The sequence below is a fragment of the Zerene cesonia genome, chromosome 1, assembly GCF_012273895.1.
Source record: "Zerene cesonia ecotype Mississippi chromosome 1, Zerene_cesonia_1.1, whole genome shotgun sequence".
NCBI lineage: Eukaryota > Metazoa > Arthropoda > Insecta > Lepidoptera > Pieridae > Zerene > Zerene cesonia.
The window spans coordinates 3,144,434-3,164,931 of NC_052102.1; the positions used below are offsets into that span (position 1 = coordinate 3,144,434).

A 20,498-nucleotide genomic window follows, 5' to 3' on the forward strand; every position below is an offset into this window, starting at 1 on the left:
ATAAAAAAAATAGTAGTTAACAGACATGATTGTCACCCATATATTCGAAAACACGTGAAATAAGCTTCAAGAAAAAAATAAAATAGTTTATTTACCACATTAGCACTTTTTAGAACAACGTAAGCTTTTACACCAAAGCCCTAATTTAAGATGAAACATGCCATACAAGGCGTTATAAGCGAGCGTGGATCATGAAAAAGTCGGCCATCCAACAGTCAGATTGAAAGAATCTGGTCAGTTGTCTCACGATGCATGCAAATCAGAGATCAACGCTCCCATTGTGTCGGAGAAGGTAGTGACAGAGAAAATTAGGCTCCGGATTCCACTGATATTTTTGTGTATGAAAATCGCTTGAAAGCGACTGAAACAAGCTACGGTACGTGTATATATAGGGATGCACGTCTGCGCGCCGCCCAGTCGTTCCGAAACATTCGAGGCTGAGGCGCGTGTGTTTTCTACGGCTCTATCAATTCCCTTATTGCATCAAGACTTGTTGCTTATAAACAATATTAAGTGCTAATTCAAACTATACGTGTGTTGTGCTGAAGCTGTTCATTTGTTTGTGCGTTTTGAGGCTATTTACGTTACAGTCACATAAATTTTACACTATACAGGTGAGTTTCATTCACTAAAATATTATGTAAATACTGATCTAACAGCTCTTATTGGCTAAATTATATAAACTTAAATGAATTTGCACTTGAATAATGAAAAAATACTGTACCTTATTATTTATATTTGAAATAAACAAAATATGTCACCAAATACTAGCTGTTAAATCAATTATTTATCGTTATTTTTAATTAATAAGCAATAATTATATACACAAATTATTCTAAGATTTCAAATTTTAATATAAAAGAACTGTATGAAAAATGCAAAATGTGTAATTTATTATCTCAACATAGATCGGCGACTCACCCGAGCTGAACGAGTAGCATAAACAATGCTTGTCTAAAACAGAACGTCTATTATTGTAACTTTGTTCAATAGTTTTTACTCTAATGTAGGTAATATACGTAATATACAAACAAACTTAGTATTTAGATCAGTAGTCTTAATAATAGCTACCAGCTGCAAATATTTTGTTACATTTTAATATACAAAATATAGAAAAATATTTCATTATATCATGCATAACATAAAATTGAATTCGTATACATTGACTAGATGAAATGCATTTTCGATCACAACGTGGACAGAACCGCTCAATGAATTGCATAATCTCGTTGGGGATATTAACAAAGCGATATTTATTTATTCGTTATATAAACGAATCATGAACTTGGACATCTGTAAGGCAAATCGTATTCCGTATGTGGTGGAAAATTCTGTCCAAATATACGCTGACGTTCTCGTAACAAATTAACAGACGGGAGTAATTTTCCAGCATTACATAACATTGAAATTTACCGGAGCCCAAAATTTTGCCCACTAAAATGAGCATTTTCGCGGAATAAAGTAATTATAATTTTCTTTTAAGGTAAATAATGCTACCAGGGTTTTTGAGGTTAAACCCTCTTAAATAATAATAATACGGTACATCACACTCGTATAATATTTAGGTCCATGTTATGTTCGTAATTATGCCATATTTACATTTCATAGGTTTCAGATTTCAAATTAGGCTAATTGTACAAACGTTATACACTTCCATTGTTTCAAAAAACATCAACAATATGCCAATATATTACGTGCAGAAATTTCTATTAAAATGGAACCGTGCAATCTAAATTTATCTAAACCACTTTTATTTGGATCCAAGCTAATATAGGAACTAATTAGTTTTATACTAGGTTACCGTGTTTAAAGTTCATTAAATGTAGCGAGGCTGAGCACCGGAAGGGAACTTCATTTGCGTGCCTGGATATAGTTTAATTAATCGTAGGCAAAGTTATCCTCTAAGCTATTTAAACTATTCATTTCACATCCATATTTAAATGTTCTTATAAAATAAAATTGGATTGGATTTCAAACTTTAACCTTTACTAATAATGTGATCTCCAAATACAGATTGGCTTATAGCCTGACTCTGAAAATGAGAACGTTTCAGTGAATAAGAACTTTCTAAATTAAGCATTCATTGGTTACATTACAATCACCTAAAATTCAATTTAAGCATTCAAAACAATTGAACTGAAATAGAATAGAATACGTTAAACCTCACAGAAATTAACATGATATCAAATAATGAAGTTGGTACCTTGAAGGTTTTGTATTAAATAAAAATTAGTGGAAGAAGAAAAGATCTATAAGTGTCTCATAAAATATAATGTCATAATAATGTATGTAATAAGTACAACTAAAAAAAGTATTATACGTTTTTTTACAAAAAAACAACCAAGTAAAATATTATTTTTAACACTTTTTACATTATTTTTAATATTTATTTAAGGGATGTTAATGAATGCCATGCATATTATTAATTCATAAGTTTCAAGAAGGGAAAACGTGAGCGATGTTTAATCCAATGATAATAATCAGCTCCCACGTAAACCAAATTGTTGAAATCTGTCTTCCTTTCAGAGCTTATTAAACACTTCGCTCAAATCCTTTGAATGGAGCTTGTTTATATTATAGTAGGTAAATATAGTTTTATTTCACACGTACGTATAATTCAGACAGACCAGCGAAACATCTCAAGATTAAGAGGTATAAGCTAAAAATTATTTAAATTGCAATATTTATCTAACTGAATTTTAGTGCGATTGTTTTTTGTAGAAAAATTCAGTTATTTTCTCAGATTATTGCCTTTAGCAATAAAAGAAAAAGAAAGCTATGAAACATCACACGTATTAAGACTTTTCTCTTTACTCGAATGGGTAGATGCTTGACCGCTAAAGCACCTCATTGTCTAACGTAATTTAATACGATGAGAGCAGTAGATATATTATATAATTTAGTTACATACGATTTCGTTATTCTATATCCACATTGGTAGTTAAGTGTAATATTTTTGTTTGGTATAAATTATAATGATAATTGATATTAAGTTGGACTCAAAGTGTAAACTACATTTTTTTTTCGACATCTACATCCTGTTAACAGTTTTGAGTAAAACATTAAACAATGAACATAAATAATATATATTTCGAATAACAATTTGTATAGTATTTGTTTAAATTATTTTTCTCGTGCTTAATGTATTATATCAATAATATGACCGCCTCCTTGGAACAGTGGTTTACGTGGTTTCGATTCCTATTTGGGTCGAAGAAAAATACTGTTTGAACCGTCAGAACACAAAAGGTAAATCGACGATTTTTCCGTAAAGAAAGGTAAATAGAACCGATGATAATGCATGTCCCATACCACACAAGAGGGCACGGGCCTTCACAATACAAAGACTATTAAATAAAAAGTTTAAAATGGTCATCCTACGACAGATTACCGTATTAGTTGCGTCCCACTCAATCTGATTCTTCACTGGGTTGTACGCTTGGTGAACTTGTAGTGCAGAACTTTTCAAACTCAAAGATACTATGTACTATACTATTTTATGTCCTATGTAATGTGCATATCGTATATTTTTACTTGATTTGAATTTGATGCGTTTTTATGGTAGAGCTTACCGCAATAGATCACAGCTTTGGCTTATCTCATAATTTTCAGTTTATCAAGATTTTATTGCTATGGATGATTAATGGATCTATCGCTAATCTAAAGCTTACAACCGGATGAACATTTAGGAGTTCAGTTCAGTACGCAGTTCCAGTATGCAAACAATCACTTGATGGCTCAGGAACTCTAAACGCCCCCGGCAGCATAAAAGCGCACACGTACACCCGGAGCGAGCCATTTGCGAGTATTACGATCGCTAACTAGATTTATTACCGATCCATCGGAAGTGTTCCATATAGCCTATAGGTATAACAAGCTACGTCTCGGCTGTACATTTATTGCTTTAATATCTCGCATTGAAATGTTTATATATGTGTAGCTTCCTTAACGTGACATGAAATATACAAATCCTAATGGATTATATCTACGATTAAAAAACCGTCTTTCTGTCTATAATTCTACAGTCTTATTCAGAAATTTCTTTAGACTGATTCATGATTCGAGTAGAAGCGGTCAAAAGTAAACTTATTAAAGAGAAAGCAAAAGGGCAGGAATGTCACGTGATGTGGTAAACATAAACACTAGTAACACTGGTGTTATTACAGGTGCATTGCCAACCTCTTAAAAACTAATACGCCCATTTGAAGGCCCTAATGTCCTTAATGTTCCGGAACAACGCTAGATCGTTCCAAAGCTTCACCGGACGGGCATACGGAAGGAAGTTGATAGTCAAACGTATTAGCGTGCAGATAATGTGGATGGTAATGATTATTACGATGTTTGGTCCAATGTGGGAACTGTACGGCTGGTAATAAATGAAAGAATTCCTCCCCATAGTAGACTTATTTTGTATAGAGTCTACAAAGAGACGCAACGTCTCTTCGTAAAGATACAGGATCAAGCCTATCGGAAGGCCTACGGTTATTGAGAATTCGAGCTGCTCGACGTTGGATGCGGTCAAGAGGATAAAAATTGTATTATACTAAGTTTTCGTGAGCTCTAGTTCAAATAGGTTAAAAGTATATATAGCATGAGTCATCTGCCTTTATGAGTTATTACGTTCCGTGAGGGTATTGTTTCAAAGAGTTTTGAGAGTACTGTAATACTTTGAAATAAAATATTTTGAATAGTCTTAAATTTTCACTCAAGTTACCACCTTACAATAAATAATACAATATAACAAATACTTTATGTAGTATTTCTAAGACAGAGCAATATAGTTTCCAATTTTTTTCTATCAAAGTAGAGCGGTAGTTACTGTGGTCATAGATCAGCCGGTGCGTTTTCTTTTCTTGTGAAATAAATAAGCTCCCGCTTAAATACGTCAGCTATTTGTAATTTTCATCCATCAAGAATCCACAAAATTCAATTTCCGCTAGCAAATGATCTGATGAAAACCATGTTTACTGTTGCTCGCGCTTAGAGATTATTTCGGCGATACAAAGAGTGCAACATGTTTACACTCTTTATTTCAATTATAAACATACTACAATATTATTAACAAGCTTAATACTATTCTACTGAAAGAAAACATGGTTAGATATTTCACTAACTTCTAAGTAATGAAACAAACTTCTATCTACTTACTATTAATTAATTTTGAAATATATCATATCATAGTCATCTCGATTAAGGAACTAAACTTGGTCATTAAAATATAGCCGTTGAAATTTCTTGATCATTTTGTATTGCAATAATATAGGTTGTTTATCTCAGTAGTTATGAAATTCGCCAATAAAAATAGCGCTCTGGAAAAATAAACCAACAGATTAATTCAGAGCCGCAATGAACGGAGTTTTCCAATCAATTATCGATAGTCATGTTATCAAGCCGGCACCTGCTCTACCGTACTTGACAGTTCATTAACTTTTAATCGTAGCAGTCTCGCCGAAAACTTTTGGTATTATTGGCAGGGCATATATAATTAAGATCATCGAATTACATGGCCACTCTAAGCAACAAAACCTGCAAAACTTTTTCAATTGATTTAGTGTAAGAAATTGAAATCAAAGGTTTTGATGAATACTTTTTTAAATAAATCATTTCTTATCCTATATTTATCCTAAACCTTTGAAGGTACGAAATGTTTTTGCACATATCAATCAAAAGTAAGATTAAACGATTCGCAAACCATTGAAGTAAACTATGGCAGATGTTTATATGTCAACATTTGACGACAAAATATTACAAATTATACATTGATCTAGAGAAATAGGTTTATTATCTTGGTTTATAGGTGAAGGACAAGTAAAATCAGTAGTAAAATACGAAGATATTATTAGATCCTTTCTTACCACAGTGTAAAGTCTGGAATATACTTATACATACACAAATAAATTAGATCTTTAAAAATGTATACCTATGTTCACATATTGGGTTTATTTGATACTATCATCTAATGGCAACTATACAAAAGGTAAAACTAAAATAATTATTTTAGAAATCACTGAAAGCTGTTTATGAATGGCCATTTTTTTATAATAGTCTCAAGCTTTTTCAGCCAATACAAAAGCATATTTATAAAGTAAATCTTCCATTTAACTGATAAGACATTTACAATTTTTTTGATTTGCAAAAAAACCACTGTTTCTATAAGAAATACTTCCATAATGAATTGCATAATTTCCAATAATACATTTGACCAAGTAACTGCAACCATAAACAAATATATTTCAAAATGGAAACTTCTATTGTGCAATATGTTTACAAAAGTTTTGTAAACTATTACAAAGCGCACCTTGCTATTTACGTTTACCCGAAAATAATAGGTCAAGAACAATTAAAATTACATTATTAGATCAAGGATTTTAATCGCTGTTTAGTGAGCTTACATAATACATTAATCATTTTATCCACACGAAGCATAAAACTCATCTGACAGAAACAAAAATTACAACAACTACAAATTTTTTGTTATGTATTTCTATAATTTATAGGTAGTATACGTAGAATTTACTTGGTGATCCTGCATCAACACAACTATAGCTTCCAAATCCTTTTATAAACGAATTGCAAACAAACTAAAAATATATGACTGCATTCAGAGTTCAATAAGCTCGATGAAGTAAACTAGGGGTCATTTACTTTAGGCAGATAATTTTTGAGTGACGTCTAATTACAGCTCAAAAAGTGCTTTATTAATTTATTAGTAACTTTTTAAAAGAAAAAATTTCGTAATGTTCTTCTTTCAATAAAGTGTTGTAAGTTTTCTGTGAAAGGATATAACAGACTATAAAAAATGATTGTTTTTTATGTCATAGTCGGCAAAGAAGCTAGTTTGTCACCTGGTGGTGAGCAATACCACCGCCCATGAACATGTGCAAAGGCGTAAGGCTATTTCTATATTAATCATAATAAACAGCCTAGGGTGTTAAATAAGCCGCTTAATGTATAACAGAAATGTCCGTTATAAATTTTCAAGTACCCTTTAAATCTTTCAAATCATAAAACAAGAATGAATCTCAAATGTTTATTCTATGGAACAATCAATTCTCAAGGCGACTGCGTCCTCCAATCACTGCCAGTGTCGATTCCATAATATTCCAAGACCTTGGAATATATCCTTGAGGACATGGGAGAAAATCTACGGAGGGATTTGTTACTGAGGTCTTGACCTTCGAATATTCAAGTCGTCTTGATGGAATCGATAAAATATTAGGTTTTGTAATAAAACACTTCATTAGTTAATTAAACAGAATGTGTAGTGTAGTGCAACCATTAGTGTAATTTCAATACATGTTTATGTACTAAAAAAAATAAAACGTACTCTCAGGGAGCTTTTTTTAGCATTAATTCGGAATCAATTTTTATCGTAGACAATTTTATAGAATCTAATTATTGAATGCGGTATGTACACTAGATTTCGGTAAATGTATATCGCGGTTCACTAATTTAGCTCGTGCTTACGTAGAAAAGACGTTTGTTTATGATTTAACGGTGCCTACCGCACACGTCAGTAACATTTTGAAGTTCAATGTTTGTGCATCCCGTCCCACCCGTTTAGTCTGTTCCAAAGCAGTTCACCCACGCTACTCTCGTTTGGCACTATGCTGATGTAACTTCCATTAACCAAAGACGATTATTCGGATTCCCTATTATCTATTTTATCTACTCACATTCATGACCTCTAAAGTTTGTAATAGTTCATTTTTATGCTTATCTTAGATTGTGTTATTTTTTATGAGTTTAAGCCATTTTTTACACAATTATGACGTGTATGATATTTTGTCAATAAATGAATAGTTATCAAAATTGTGCTTTGTCATATGAGGTTCACATTGTGCGCAATTTTGTTTCTTTTCCAACAAGTCCAAGGTGCATATAAATCTATTGAAATAATACATAGTTTATTACTCAAACACAATGCGCAGTAGGCTAAAAAAGCATTTTGTTTTACAAAAACGTATGCTGCGTCACACTCACGGCAAAAGTTTTTGGCAACACTCAGGTTTTTTCAGCGACAGGACTATTATTATTTGGCGCCAAACATAAATAAAATCTGCGGCTGGTGTCGCGACGTCCACGAAAAATTGCGGTTTAGTGTCAAGCCAACATTTTCACACGTAATAACTTCCGATTGTTTAACACGCATATACATTTACATATATTTAGCTACACTTAAATGTTTAAATAAATATAAGAAATAAAGTACTCGTAAAAAGGTTCAGGATCTATTTTGCTTAACAATTCGTAATTTCGAAGCAATTATTATTAATTGCATTTCTGCCCATTTTACTCAGCTTTCATCAACATTAGAATACCAAGATATTTATAGGTGAAGGAATGTAAATCTATTTTAAATTTGAAAAGTATTTAAACAATACTTATTCCCGCATTTCGTATCATTCATAATTTGTGTAACCCTGGGGACGGACGAGAGAAGTTAAGGTTACAAAGTAAGGTTATAGTATGTTTGCATCTGTCAAACACATCTCTCTAGGGTTATTCAACTAGGCAAGCGGGGAATGCTGACGCGAATCTTCAAAATCTTTCTAAAAATAGTGGACATGGCTCTTTACTTGTGTAACGTTATTATTGTAAAATTTTGTGATAAATCAAAGCGTTGTATTTTCACACGTACGTATTACTGATTTACAGCTTTAAATATATTTTATATGAGATAATATACGATGACGAAATTGTATATTTATCTTAGTTTTATTAGGATAACATAAAGATATTAAACATGATTCACTATTGTAGTAGTAATCGATATAACTTAGGGTAATATTCACAAATTCATTGCTATAAAAATTTTCCAAGAATATTAGTTATGCTAATGCACTACCTATGAATAAGATTTATGCAGTGGCTTTACGTAAATAGAGTTTTCGTTTTGTTTTTGTTTTGACCGACGGAAGTGTGCGTATAAAAACCGTCTAATTTTAAAAAAGTAATCCTCTGACGTACTTATGAGTCGTGTGTAGGTATAAAACCGTCGTGCTCGGGTTGCGGCTGATGAATGAAAGGAATATGCCACTCCCAGGCAAGAAACTGCGATACTTGGACCGTATTCAAGATAATAATTAAAATTGTGATGTTATGAAAATAAGACTAGTAAAAGAAGCGGAATTTTTATGGCCGCATCAAAGTGAACAGGAAAGCAGGCTTGTAAAGAATTTAGTAATTTATATTGCTAATTTATTATATATACCTTGAAATTATTGAAAGTGTATTTACCTAGGCTTTGAAGATATATGTAGTAGAAAGCAGGAAAACAATACAAAAATTGACGGCAGTACAAAATATAATTTTATAATGAGACAAAATATTGTTTTATATAACTAAACAGCAGTTTGCTTTGTTTCAGCTGCGTAATATATTTCAAGCCATGAGGGACGAGCGAGCAAGCCCTTCGCGCGTTCGCATCGCTGTCATAGGAAGCTCGAGAGTTGGCAAATCAGGTAAGTCTTGCTAAAAATGACGTCGGTTCATTTTAGGGATAAATAATATAAAGTATAGGATGAACAATTGAACTCTTGAACAACGAAGGCTTGATAAAAATTAAACGAAATTTATAAGAGCTTTTTGGATAATAAATGTGAATGCAAATCCGTGCATTAACCTGGTGACCGTCCTTTATGTGTAAATGTTACCACAAACATTTTAATCTTGCAAAATAAAACAATACTGAGAGACTCAGAGACTAGAAAAAGCGCATCTCAAAAATATCTTACAAATTTAATCTTGTAAAAATATTTATATGGCACACTAAAATGACACAAAATCATAACGCTTGATAACTGTAATAATAAAAAAGAAATCTTGTTCTAACCTAAATTTTTGAAAGAACGTATCATTCAGGTTCTACAATCTGAAAATACTTAACCTACTTTTTTTGATGTAATTCGAAACTTATAGTATAATAAAAATAACAAAATCTGCTCAAGTGGCTTCTCTAATTTTATTAATAAAACGTTAAAATAAAATTTTTGAAAAGTTTCAGAACTCTTTGTTATCTTTATCCCATTTTAGCTACAAAACTTTTGCGAAAATTCTTAAATATTAATATTCATAATAATAGTATTAATATAGGAGTAATTGCCATTAAAAAAAAATCAAATATGTTCGTGTTATATAACAGGAATTAGGCCTTGGGCTATAAATTTTCAGTGAAATATTACATAAACTCAGTCGTAATTTCAGTGACCTATTACTGTGTGATGTAATCCGCATGAATACTTTATTTTCTTAGATAACAATTCACTATCACTTATCCATTTGGATGCCCACAAAAGCCACTCTAAAAGTCTTAGAAACTCGGTCACCTAGATGAAGGTTACCTACAATGTTTTTCATAAAATTTCCCTAGTAGCTTTCGCATTGCCAACGACTTTAATCTAATGTATTAATAATTTTCCTGTTTTCTTGCAGCTCTCATCGTTAGGTATCTTACTCGAAGATATATTGGGGAATATCACTCAAACACAGGTACGGTATTTATCAGGAACTATATTTAATATTTCTGAAGCATAACTACGAATAACTGGTAATTTTTATTTTTCAGATCTACTCTATAGACAAACTGTACCCATAAATGGCACACCGATTGAGTTAGAAGTTATCGATGTTTCCGGATCCAACCCTGACAAGATTCCCACTGAACAGGTAAAATCATATCGCCAATCATGCAGCAGTACGCTATAATTTTTCATATTTCATATTATTGAATTCAAGTTTCTCCGAGTAGTTCAAGCATGTAGGTTAATGCAGTTCGTTTCGAAATCTTATTTACAACTCAATATTACTCACCTTCACGATCAGAATGAACTCTCCGAATGACCTTTGTTTCTCTAAACAGATCTGTTAATAAATCACTGAAAGATTAAGGATGTTAGAGATTTATTTAAAAATAAAAACAATTTTCGAGGTTATTTTTTTATAGTATCGTTAGCGCCGGCGTTACCCTTCACGATAATAGCTACTCTTTTACATCCGCCCTTTATTTTACAATGTCTTTAAATGTCTGCTAGACATTTTAAATTTGATCAGATGATCATTAATAGGTCTAGTTGTTACTCTAATATACCACACAGCCTATACATGAGTAATGTTAATACAAATTCTGATCTACACTGCTATAAAGAAAGTGTTCATGCCTGGTCAATCCAAAAATAATACAGTCTAGCCAATACACTTCTTAATTTATTGCTTAGAGTTAAAAATCTATTTGGGTGTTACTGTTCGAATTCTCTTTCGCTGTCAAGACACATCTGGATAACATTAAAACAAAATCAATTGACCCTTCCGCAAACAAATATTGCGAGTGTCTGAAATGGTTTAATGTGCTGGTAAATGGGTTAATCGTCGCGAATATAATACGAGAAGCATAAGATGTGGCTCTAGTCGCTCCAGTGACCCGTAGAATATGAGTCAGACTGTTTACACTGCTACATTATTAATTGTACCTCACCTCGACTGCCAAATGTCTGTGTTGACGTACAAAACAATTTAAGACTTTCAGTTCTTGAACTTTATTGAAGTGAGCGACATATGCAGTGCTGACGTGGAAAGTTTTAGTGAAAACGTTTTAAAATGTATTAACAAATATATAGTATATTGAATACAATCGCTACACACAAGGCTATAGCAACAATCGATATTAAGCTTTTTGTTACATGTAGGCGGGCGAAATATGAAACATCAAGGTAGTGAATAGTGATAGACACGAACACTTATGACGGCTAGGCTTTCAATCGATATTGAACAAAAGATAAACTACATGTATCTTCCAAGGGCGTTGGAGCTTTATTTATCCGTTAATATTAAGTGGATAGTAATTTTACATGATCACAGAGTTTTATTACCTACGAGTACATACTACACTCATATTATAAAGAGGAAACTTTTGTATGTTTGTAACGTTTTCACGCATAAACCAATGATCCGATTTCTAAAATTTTCCACCATTAGTACTGCACCTAACTGAGTGACATAGGCTATCTATGTACCACGGGTTAAGCCGGGGCGAACAGCTAGCCGATTTAAAAAGTTTAAATGAATAAGTGTATAAATTTTTACTAAAATGTAATTTTATTACTATTAGTTGTTTATCAAAACCTCGTTTCAATTGTTAAATTTTACTATTTACCTTTGTTGACGCACCCATTTAGTAAGACATGCCGAGACAGCGATAAGCATTTAAGAAATGTTGAATGAAAACCATCGCGACGTGAAGTGGGTGCGCTCGAATATCGTTGTCTAATTTTGTACTGGAATGTTGGCTACGAGACTTTAATTAATCATAAATACCCGTCTCTGTACTTTTTTGCCCGTCTGTATCTTATTTTCTCGGCGCTGTTATTAGATTTTCTGCCATCGCATATCTCGAAGGGAAGTAAGAAATACTTTTCCATTATTCGTCTGTACTCTCTGGGTAATGTTAGACCACAGATTAATATAAATTGTTATACACTAAACAGACCGTGCAATATTATATTATGTTATCTAATAAACATAAATAAGTCTTATTCGTTTACAATTTAAATTATTCGTTTTCACGTATTTATTTTAACTGTTTCCTTGTTTAAATAACAGCTTTGAATAATAGGTTCCTCTACATTTTGTTCCAGATTCAATGGGCCGATGCATGTCTGCTGGTATATTCAGTCACAGATAGAAGTAGCTTTGAATATGCTACTGAAGTACTAAATTTGTTGAAGAAACCTACACACCACGGCAGCCCTGCACATGGGCCTGGCACCACAGCATCTGGCATGCCTCTTGCTCTTCTAGGAAACAAAACGGATTTGGATCATCTAAGACAGGTTAGTCGAGTAAAGTTTTATATATAAAATAAATAAATAAAATATATGTATTAATCCCTTAGTTGAATACGCATTAAACCGTTACCAAGGTTTAACCCTTGTTTGTTGTTGTAGTTTTCTTATGAATGAGTGCTATTTTAAATTTATATTCTATTTTAAATTCCGTTACAATTCAACAATATTATGAATTCACTTGTATTTGCAATGTTTGTATAAAATTATAAACGTATAAATTGAAAAGTGACATTTGCAGAAACCTGCAAAGATTTTTCTAACAATAGTCCATCTTAACTATTTAGCTTTGAATACAGCCATTGTGAAAGCACGATACATGCGAAGTCGTACGGACAGCTTTTTAACAATACAAAATGTTAAGAACAACTACAATAGGATAGGCTCTTCACGTAAACTTATTGTTGATAACAAGTATTCTTTAATTCTTTGTCATTTATAAATTGTCATTTTTCATACAATTTGTGGTTAAATTATTTCTCTTATTTAAAAATATCAGACCCAGATTGTTAACCTACAAATCTATCTCATAGGTACTTATTTGACAAATATCTTTCTTTCTTATTGACATTCGTCAACTTAATCAGCTTTGTTTGAAAGACATATCAACGAAAAGTTGAAGATTTATTTGAGAACTTTGGTATTGACTTATTGAGCATATTATTTCTTCGAAGAAACAAACATCGAGGTCAAATCTTATATTCTAATATTAAAGATCGTATTGATGCGATACGCTTTTTAAAACATGTACTCTATCTGTATCCGTCCCTTGCAGTTCACTATTACTGCACATGCAAGTCATCCTGACACGATCTAAGCACGCGTATCATAAAGTATCGCATAAAATGAAGGAAATTATTCCCACACAAAAGCTATAAGCAAATCCGATTCTGAATCTGGATGAGTCAACGTCTCGCTTGGCAACTCTAAAGGATTTAACCTTATTCATTCCGCCGGTTCTCGGAATGAACCGACATTACGCATACAATACAGAGTAGTTAACTTTGTAATATGAATTCATAATTTAACATCCTAAGAAATACCTTATTTAATACGGTATTTAATATTGATAGAAACACGCACATAATACGTAACTACGCATAAATACCTGAGGATATTGATGCGTTAATGCTAGCAGATGTAACTGACTGTTGCTTTGAAAATAATAGTTTCAATCTCACAATTAGTCAAGACCTTCGTATCAGAAATTATAATTATTATAATTTTTGCAGGTGCCAACAAAAGAAGGGCAAGCTGTGAGCGCTGCAGCTGGAGCATCCTTCAGCGAAGCGAGTGTGGCTGACAACTCCGGCGACCTCTACCGATGTATGGATAGACTATTGTCTGAAGTCCGCACTCCACAACGCACTCGAAAATTCTCCGTCACAAAGATGCTTGGCTCATTAATAGGTAATATTTAAGAAAGATGTTTATTTTTTGTGTTCTGTCGATTTGTTAAACTATAAAGTGATTGTTTTATTTTCGTGAGCACTGAACCAAATTGAAAACTTTTAGAATCAATTTTTTCTGGACGTATTATTATTCATAAATACAATAACATTTTAGGCGGCGCAACGAATAACAATCAAGCTACACGTGGGTCGGTGGTTGCGTGCCCCCGCGTGCCCACGCCGTCGCGGCCGCCGCTCGCCGCCGCCGCGCCCTGACCTACACCGCAGCCAGCGCGATTGAGCTGAGTACCCTCCGGCAGCTTGCCTGCCACAAGCCAGCCCAATGATCCACTGAAATAAACACCTGACAGCTACATCTGGTACCTGAGTTTGCATTCACGACGGTTATCATCAAGGACGAACATGAATTGATATTTCTTAGAAATGTGTTAAGATAATTGAGTAAACAAACATTTTCTTTTTAAGACATTTTGCAAATAATTAAAAGAAATTTGCAAAACCCGTGATTCAAGTACCAGATTGTCTATAGAATAAATATAAAATTCCCAGACTTTACAGGCGTAAAAGCCTTGCCGCCTAGCTATAATTTAGATGATAAGCGACTTATAGTGAGTATCAAGTGTTGGTGCATTTTTTAAGCTTTAATGCTGCTTGAAATACTGCACATTGTGCTTTTAATTGTTGTAAATATCGTTTGAATGTATAGAGTTTGACAATAATTTTAATAGTTTGAGTCATCACGAATAAAGTTACCTGAATCAAATTATGTATCTATATGTGCCAAAGATTATAAAATATCACCAGTGATTAATTTCTCACATTACGCGTAATACTACTTTATCTCTAAAATTTATATCTTGATGTTGATAATGCTTAGTCCTACTTTTTAATCTTCATATAATTATAATAGTTCAATTGATAGCCGCTTGGTGTTTACAACGCATTAAGGATACACCCATACTTAGAATGTATAACAAATTAATGACCAATCTTTGTATGTATTTGTATTTTATGTGTTACAGATACAGATATAAGAATAATATTATAAACAATTACAGATACAGATATAAATTGCATAGTTAGTTAAATTTAGATAGTATATTTGTAATTGAAGATGATCTAACAATGGCCTACACAATATATAAATATAAACATCGCATTCTAATATCAGTTGTTCTGCTGCGATAAAAGTTAATAGGTTCATATTTTTTAAATCTTTAAGTCATATTTAGATTATATTAGGTACTCTTTAACAAATTGAACTTAACGTTATTAAAATAATATCATAAAACTATTTAACAATTATAAATGTTGATTTTTCTGATACTTTATTTTACTTTCTCTGATCAATCAATCGTTTAGTTGGAAATTTAATAAATATTTATAAAAATACGTTGTATCCGATTAAAAACTTATTGGCTAGGTCATTGTACACATAAATATATCAAAGTTATATAATTGTTATATAAATATTAAACGTCAATATATTATTCAATGTTCGTGTGTTATGCAAGTTTAAATTATATAATAAAAAGAAAGGAACAATTAATATCATAGAAAATAATATGCTATTATGAATTGGAATATCTGAATGTATAACTATTATGTGTTACATAAATTATATAGTCATTGTCTAGTCATTAGGTATAGGCTGTGAAAAGACATTTGGATTTAAAAATGGAAGCAGATGAAAGAATGTGTGAAAAACTTTGTGATGACGTAACAGATTGAAGTAATTGAGAAGCTTGCAAATAGCAAAAGGTTCTTAAGCATCATATATTTTCTTATAAACCTACTAATGAAATGTTTCTTAACAACCATATTATTTCTAGCTTCCAATCCAAATATCTCACCAAATATATTTTTATTGTAATCCATACACGTTGATATTGGAACCAAAGATATTGTAAAGCATGGAATTGTCTAAATGTAAGTAAATGTAAAGAATTGAAGAAACGGAACTGATTGAGTTAAGATGTAAATAATTTTTTAACTATTGATAAGGAAATAAAGTTTACTAAACGAAATTGTGTAAGATGTTGACTTTTATTTTTTACCCCTTTACTTTACTTCTCATTTCAAGTTCGAACTTTGATTGAAAGCTGGATTTAAATTTATTGAATAGTGAAGTCCCGTGTCCCCCAGTGGGGTATGGGCAGATGATGTACATCTGTTTCACTGATCGATTTTCTTTACGGACAAGTAGATGATCAGCCCTCTGTGTCCTGCCAGACCGAGCATTTTTTTTTTTGTGCGTCCCCACCGGGAATTAAACCCAGGATCCCTTGGTTCTACGCTTACGCCTTAACCAATGTGCCAAGGAGAGGGTCAAAAGGCTAATAAAGAATGTTGGATATAAAAACAGTGTTTGAAACACTAGTCTGAATTGAAAAAAATATTTCTTGCAAAATCTGCTTTTGAGGATTAACTTTAAGTATAATCAGTTCTATTAAATTAAGTATTCACTGACAATAATGTGTAGGTACTTAAATAGAAGCCTATTAATTTATTTATAAATACGTTATGCAGTGTATAATTGAAAAAAATATACATAAAAACTACGTGTATTTTAAGATATGACAAAATTACATTTGGATTTTCCTAATCATAAAACCCAATAGAAACATCAACAAGTAAAAATGCTCGAGATAAAGCTCTTTATATTGATTTACGGTGATGTTTGTGAGTTTAACCCACTTGTAGTCATAATAAATAAAATATCGAAATATTTCTCAGTAATAAATTACTCATAAACGTTTTTATTGTGAACATAACAAAAAAAGCAGCAATTGGCACATCTATCGTAATTAAAATTTTAGATTTACGGTCTCATTTATAAAAAGTTATGAGACATCTAAAGTAAAAAATATTAGGGAAAATTTTGCTTGGTATTGGCAACAATTTGTTTAATAGGCAAATTGTATCGACATTTTAGTTATAGAACAATTAGGAATAAACGATTATATCAAACGTCATATAGTCAATAAGCTTATAGAGCATTTTAACTAATGCATGTTTAAAATCGTCGATAAGCCATTTTTATGAATAAAAACCGTTAGTTTTTTATAGGTATATCTCGATGCGCAAATTGGGAGTGAATGGAAAGTTACATTAAAATACGTTTATTTGTATATTTTGTACTTAATAGCCAAAGTATTGTAGTAGAAAGGGCTATTCAACATCATCCTACTATATATACATACGTCAAAAGATAAAAAGTAGATATGAAAGTAATGCAATAGCATATAATTTTGCTTGGCTTTTATTATATTCATGGGTTATTGACGATAATGTATAGTATGACATTGGAATATATCATTTGAAACACAACCTATAGATTTCTAAATGATCACATGAATATCAAAATGATAGGCCCGGCCCGGATTTTCTATAATGATTTTTATATTTTCCTTTTAATATTTTTACGTATTTATATTTCTTATTCTTATGTCTTCTGCAAGTATAATTAGGGAACACTAAAATAAAAAAAAATCTGATTATCTAAATTAATATACACATCAGACTCATCACTGACTATCCAATACATATTAAAAACAAATTCGGCATGCGTCCTACGCGTTGTGACCTGCCAAATAAATCACAATCGCATCTCCGAACAATGGCCGCGAGATCAGAGGGGTGCGCGCCCCATCTGCGTCGCCCGATCGATCTATGGACCGCTCCAACTTCTCGCCGCTCTTAGCCTCATTATCTGACAGCCCCGTTCTAAATTCAAACGTCCACGCACATAGACTCCAAAAAAGTTATAACCGGCCAGTCCGATCTAGTTATTTTATTTTCTGACAGTGTTATGTGTTAATTAAAAATTATGGAGGGGCGGAGGACTTGGGATGGCGTGCCGCTGGGCGAATCGCACTCTCCACCACAATCGGTGCCGGGCCGAAGGACTCCTTTGGGTGCTGTCGGCCTGGGGGGCTTCTACATGCAGGGAGGCCAGCCTCCGCCTCCGCAACACTGCTATCCGACTGACGAAAATCAACCTGAACCTGGAACAAGCTATGGACAACGGTAAGCAATTTTACATCTGTTTACTGATAGTACTCGAATATTTGATCCAGTAGTTTGGTTGGGACTTATTTCTTCTTATTAGCATGTAATTATTCGAATAGAAATTCGTCTATTTCTCGTAGATTTTGAGTTACAACGGTATAAGTTTACGTCAAAATGGGGTAAAAACATATGTTTTCAAAACGCGCATGCGCGATTTATAGAGGAAAACAAAAGTCCTATAAATATATAAGCGAAAGTATGTATATTCACGGATGAAAACAAAAATAGTTTTACCGGAGTATTTTTTCGGTAGCTAATGCAAAATTTTCTACATAATTTGCACATTATTGTTTTGTTGCTTAAATTGTAAAAAAAATACATTACAAACGTTTTTATTTTTCAAATTATAGCAGTTAATTTTTAATACAGTTTTAAATAGTCAACTATTGAATGAGCCCCACATAAGTTGTATTTCGATTTCACCATCTGTGCGTACTCTTCCAATCGTCCCCTCATATACGAGTATTCATATTTCCATGATTTTCAATGATCATTGTAATCTATAAAGACCTAACAATATTTAGAAGAGAATGCAATAAAAATATAATATATGTATAAGTTGTACATATTGACAAGTTTTATTGTTCATTTCTTGGAAATTTTGTTAAAAAAAATGTATCACAGAAAATTTACTATATCCTCACAAGCTTTTAATTTATTTACTTTATCTAATAACATTACATTTTCTTAAAATTAATAATAAATTTAAGTGAACTAAAAATTGATTATTATTTACATTCACCAAAATTGTAGACGTTTATATAAATTTTGAACCAACAACGAAACCACAAAAAGGGTGAACTCTATTCGTTCTTGAATCTTTATTATTATTCACCCTTGTTTCGCGACTCTCGTTAACGTCGGACATAGAAACCCATCCATTGTTACACAAAACCAATTTATAGCACTTGTTCCGCTCTACAGGACCCTGCACCCTCGACGAATCAGCCAGAAATCACATACGAACAGATTATACATCAAAATATGTATAGTATATCGCAAAAAATGTGTACATATTTAAACTACATCAAATTTTTTGTTTCCTTTTATTTTTGGTTTTTACCAAGCACTTTTAAGTGAAGATAAAATCAAGAAACAAAATCAATTCAATATGCTATATTATGTTTTAGTTGATAGTAATGTTTTTTTTGCTTTTAATGAATAAGTAATAAGATCCTTATTATATACGAATAGAGAGGTTTAATATGAAATTTTACCATATTAATTGTCATTGTATCATTCATTATTTCAGAGCATTGGGCGATGGTAAATCCAAACAGAAAATGCGACAAGGCAAAAACGTACGTTTAAATATAAATGCAAGGGAACGCAGAAGAATGCACGATTTAGTGAGTAATTTTAATTCTTCAAAACTATTATCATACATTCATAAATGTTGGCTGGATGAAAGTTTGTTATACAATATTTATATAATCAATTAACGAATCTTCATTTAGATTATACGCATTGATATATTGTTGTATTACCGACTTTAAGTTTCTTTAAATGTAAATAAATACCATTGTTTTTCAGAACGATGCACTGGACGAACTACGCGGTGTTATTCCCTACGCTCACTCACCATCTGTGCGGAAGTTGTCCAAGATAGCCACATTATTATTAGCTAAAAATTACATTCTGATGCAGGCCAGTGCTCTAGAAGAATTACGGAGGTACGTGTCCTGTGTTGTATTAAAATTATTATTTAATATTAATGCGTAAACTAAAAAATGTTTAATTAGCTTCTTTGCGTAAGCTACCATAGGTTTATTTTAGAAATTTAAAGTTGAACAACATTTTTTTTTATTCTGTTTTGTTATTATTACTTTTGTGCTTAATGTACACTGAATGAATCTTAGTTGCGATGCATTAACAAAGAACTATACCTATTAATTTTCAGACTGGTGGCATATCTGCAAGGGACAGCAACAGCAGCTGGGATAGTGCCTCCACCAGGGTTTGATTTGACTGGATTTCCAGCAGCAGCTAAGCTCTTACAAAACCCTCTACCCGGCCCCCCCGCTCCACCAGAACCGCCCTCTTGAGATCCAGAAATAAAACAAGAGCCTTAAACGACAGGTGATAAACACCAGTTATATACAAAATTACAAATATAGAGCTCTTTATTATTCAGTTTAAAAACGTATAGCAATTCTGTCAGATTTCTCCTGCCGTG

General features: G+C 32.2%; 2 protein-coding genes across 2 annotated transcripts; both read left to right on the top strand.

The window, feature by feature from the left end:
- The first annotated feature begins 506 nt into the window (after positions 1 to 506).
- On the top strand, positions 507 to 15,700 carry LOC119831811 (ras-related and estrogen-regulated growth inhibitor-like protein). Its single transcript, XM_038355346.1, has 7 exons — positions 507 to 614; positions 9,371 to 9,464; positions 10,435 to 10,491; positions 10,568 to 10,668; positions 12,633 to 12,827; positions 14,072 to 14,249; positions 14,406 to 15,700. The coding sequence occupies exons 2-7, from the start codon at positions 9,392 to 9,394 to the stop codon at positions 14,504 to 14,506; spliced, it is 705 nt and encodes a 234-aa protein (XP_038211274.1). The 5' UTR covers positions 507 to 614; positions 9,371 to 9,391; the 3' UTR covers positions 14,507 to 15,700.
- A 1,793-nt stretch (positions 15,701 to 17,493) lies between these two features.
- LOC119829699 (class E basic helix-loop-helix protein 22) lies at positions 17,494 to 20,498 on the top strand. The gene is made up of 4 exons (XM_038352336.1): positions 17,494 to 18,280; positions 19,575 to 19,671; positions 19,856 to 19,995; positions 20,223 to 20,498. The coding sequence occupies exons 1-4, from the start codon at positions 18,081 to 18,083 to the stop codon at positions 20,365 to 20,367; spliced, it is 582 nt and encodes a 193-aa protein (XP_038208264.1). The 5' UTR covers positions 17,494 to 18,080; the 3' UTR covers positions 20,368 to 20,498.

What these genes read in the sequence shown, in the direction of transcription:
- LOC119829699 (XM_038352336.1), top strand. Translation starts at nt 18,081, where the DNA reads ATGGAGGGGCGGAGGACTTGGGATGGCGTGCCGCTGGGCGAATCGCAC. An exon ending in GCAGAAGAATGCACGATTTA is followed by an intron (nt 19,672 to 19,855) that starts GTGAGTAATTTT and finishes ATTGTTTTTCAG; the next exon opens with AACGATGCACTGGACGAACT. An exon ending in GCTCTAGAAGAATTACGGAG is followed by an intron (nt 19,996 to 20,222) that starts GTACGTGTCCTG and finishes ATTAATTTTCAG; the next exon opens with ACTGGTGGCATATCTGCAAG.
- LOC119831811 (XM_038355346.1), top strand. Translation starts at nt 9,392, where the DNA reads ATGAGGGACGAGCGAGCAAGCCCTTCGCGCGTTCGCATCGCTGTCATA. An exon ending in CTCGAGAGTTGGCAAATCAG is followed by an intron (nt 9,465 to 10,434) that starts GTAAGTCTTGCT and finishes GTTTTCTTGCAG; the next exon opens with CTCTCATCGTTAGGTATCTT. An exon ending in GATGCTTGGCTCATTAATAG is followed by an intron (nt 14,250 to 14,405) that starts GTAATATTTAAG and finishes ATAACATTTTAG; the next exon opens with GCGGCGCAACGAATAACAAT.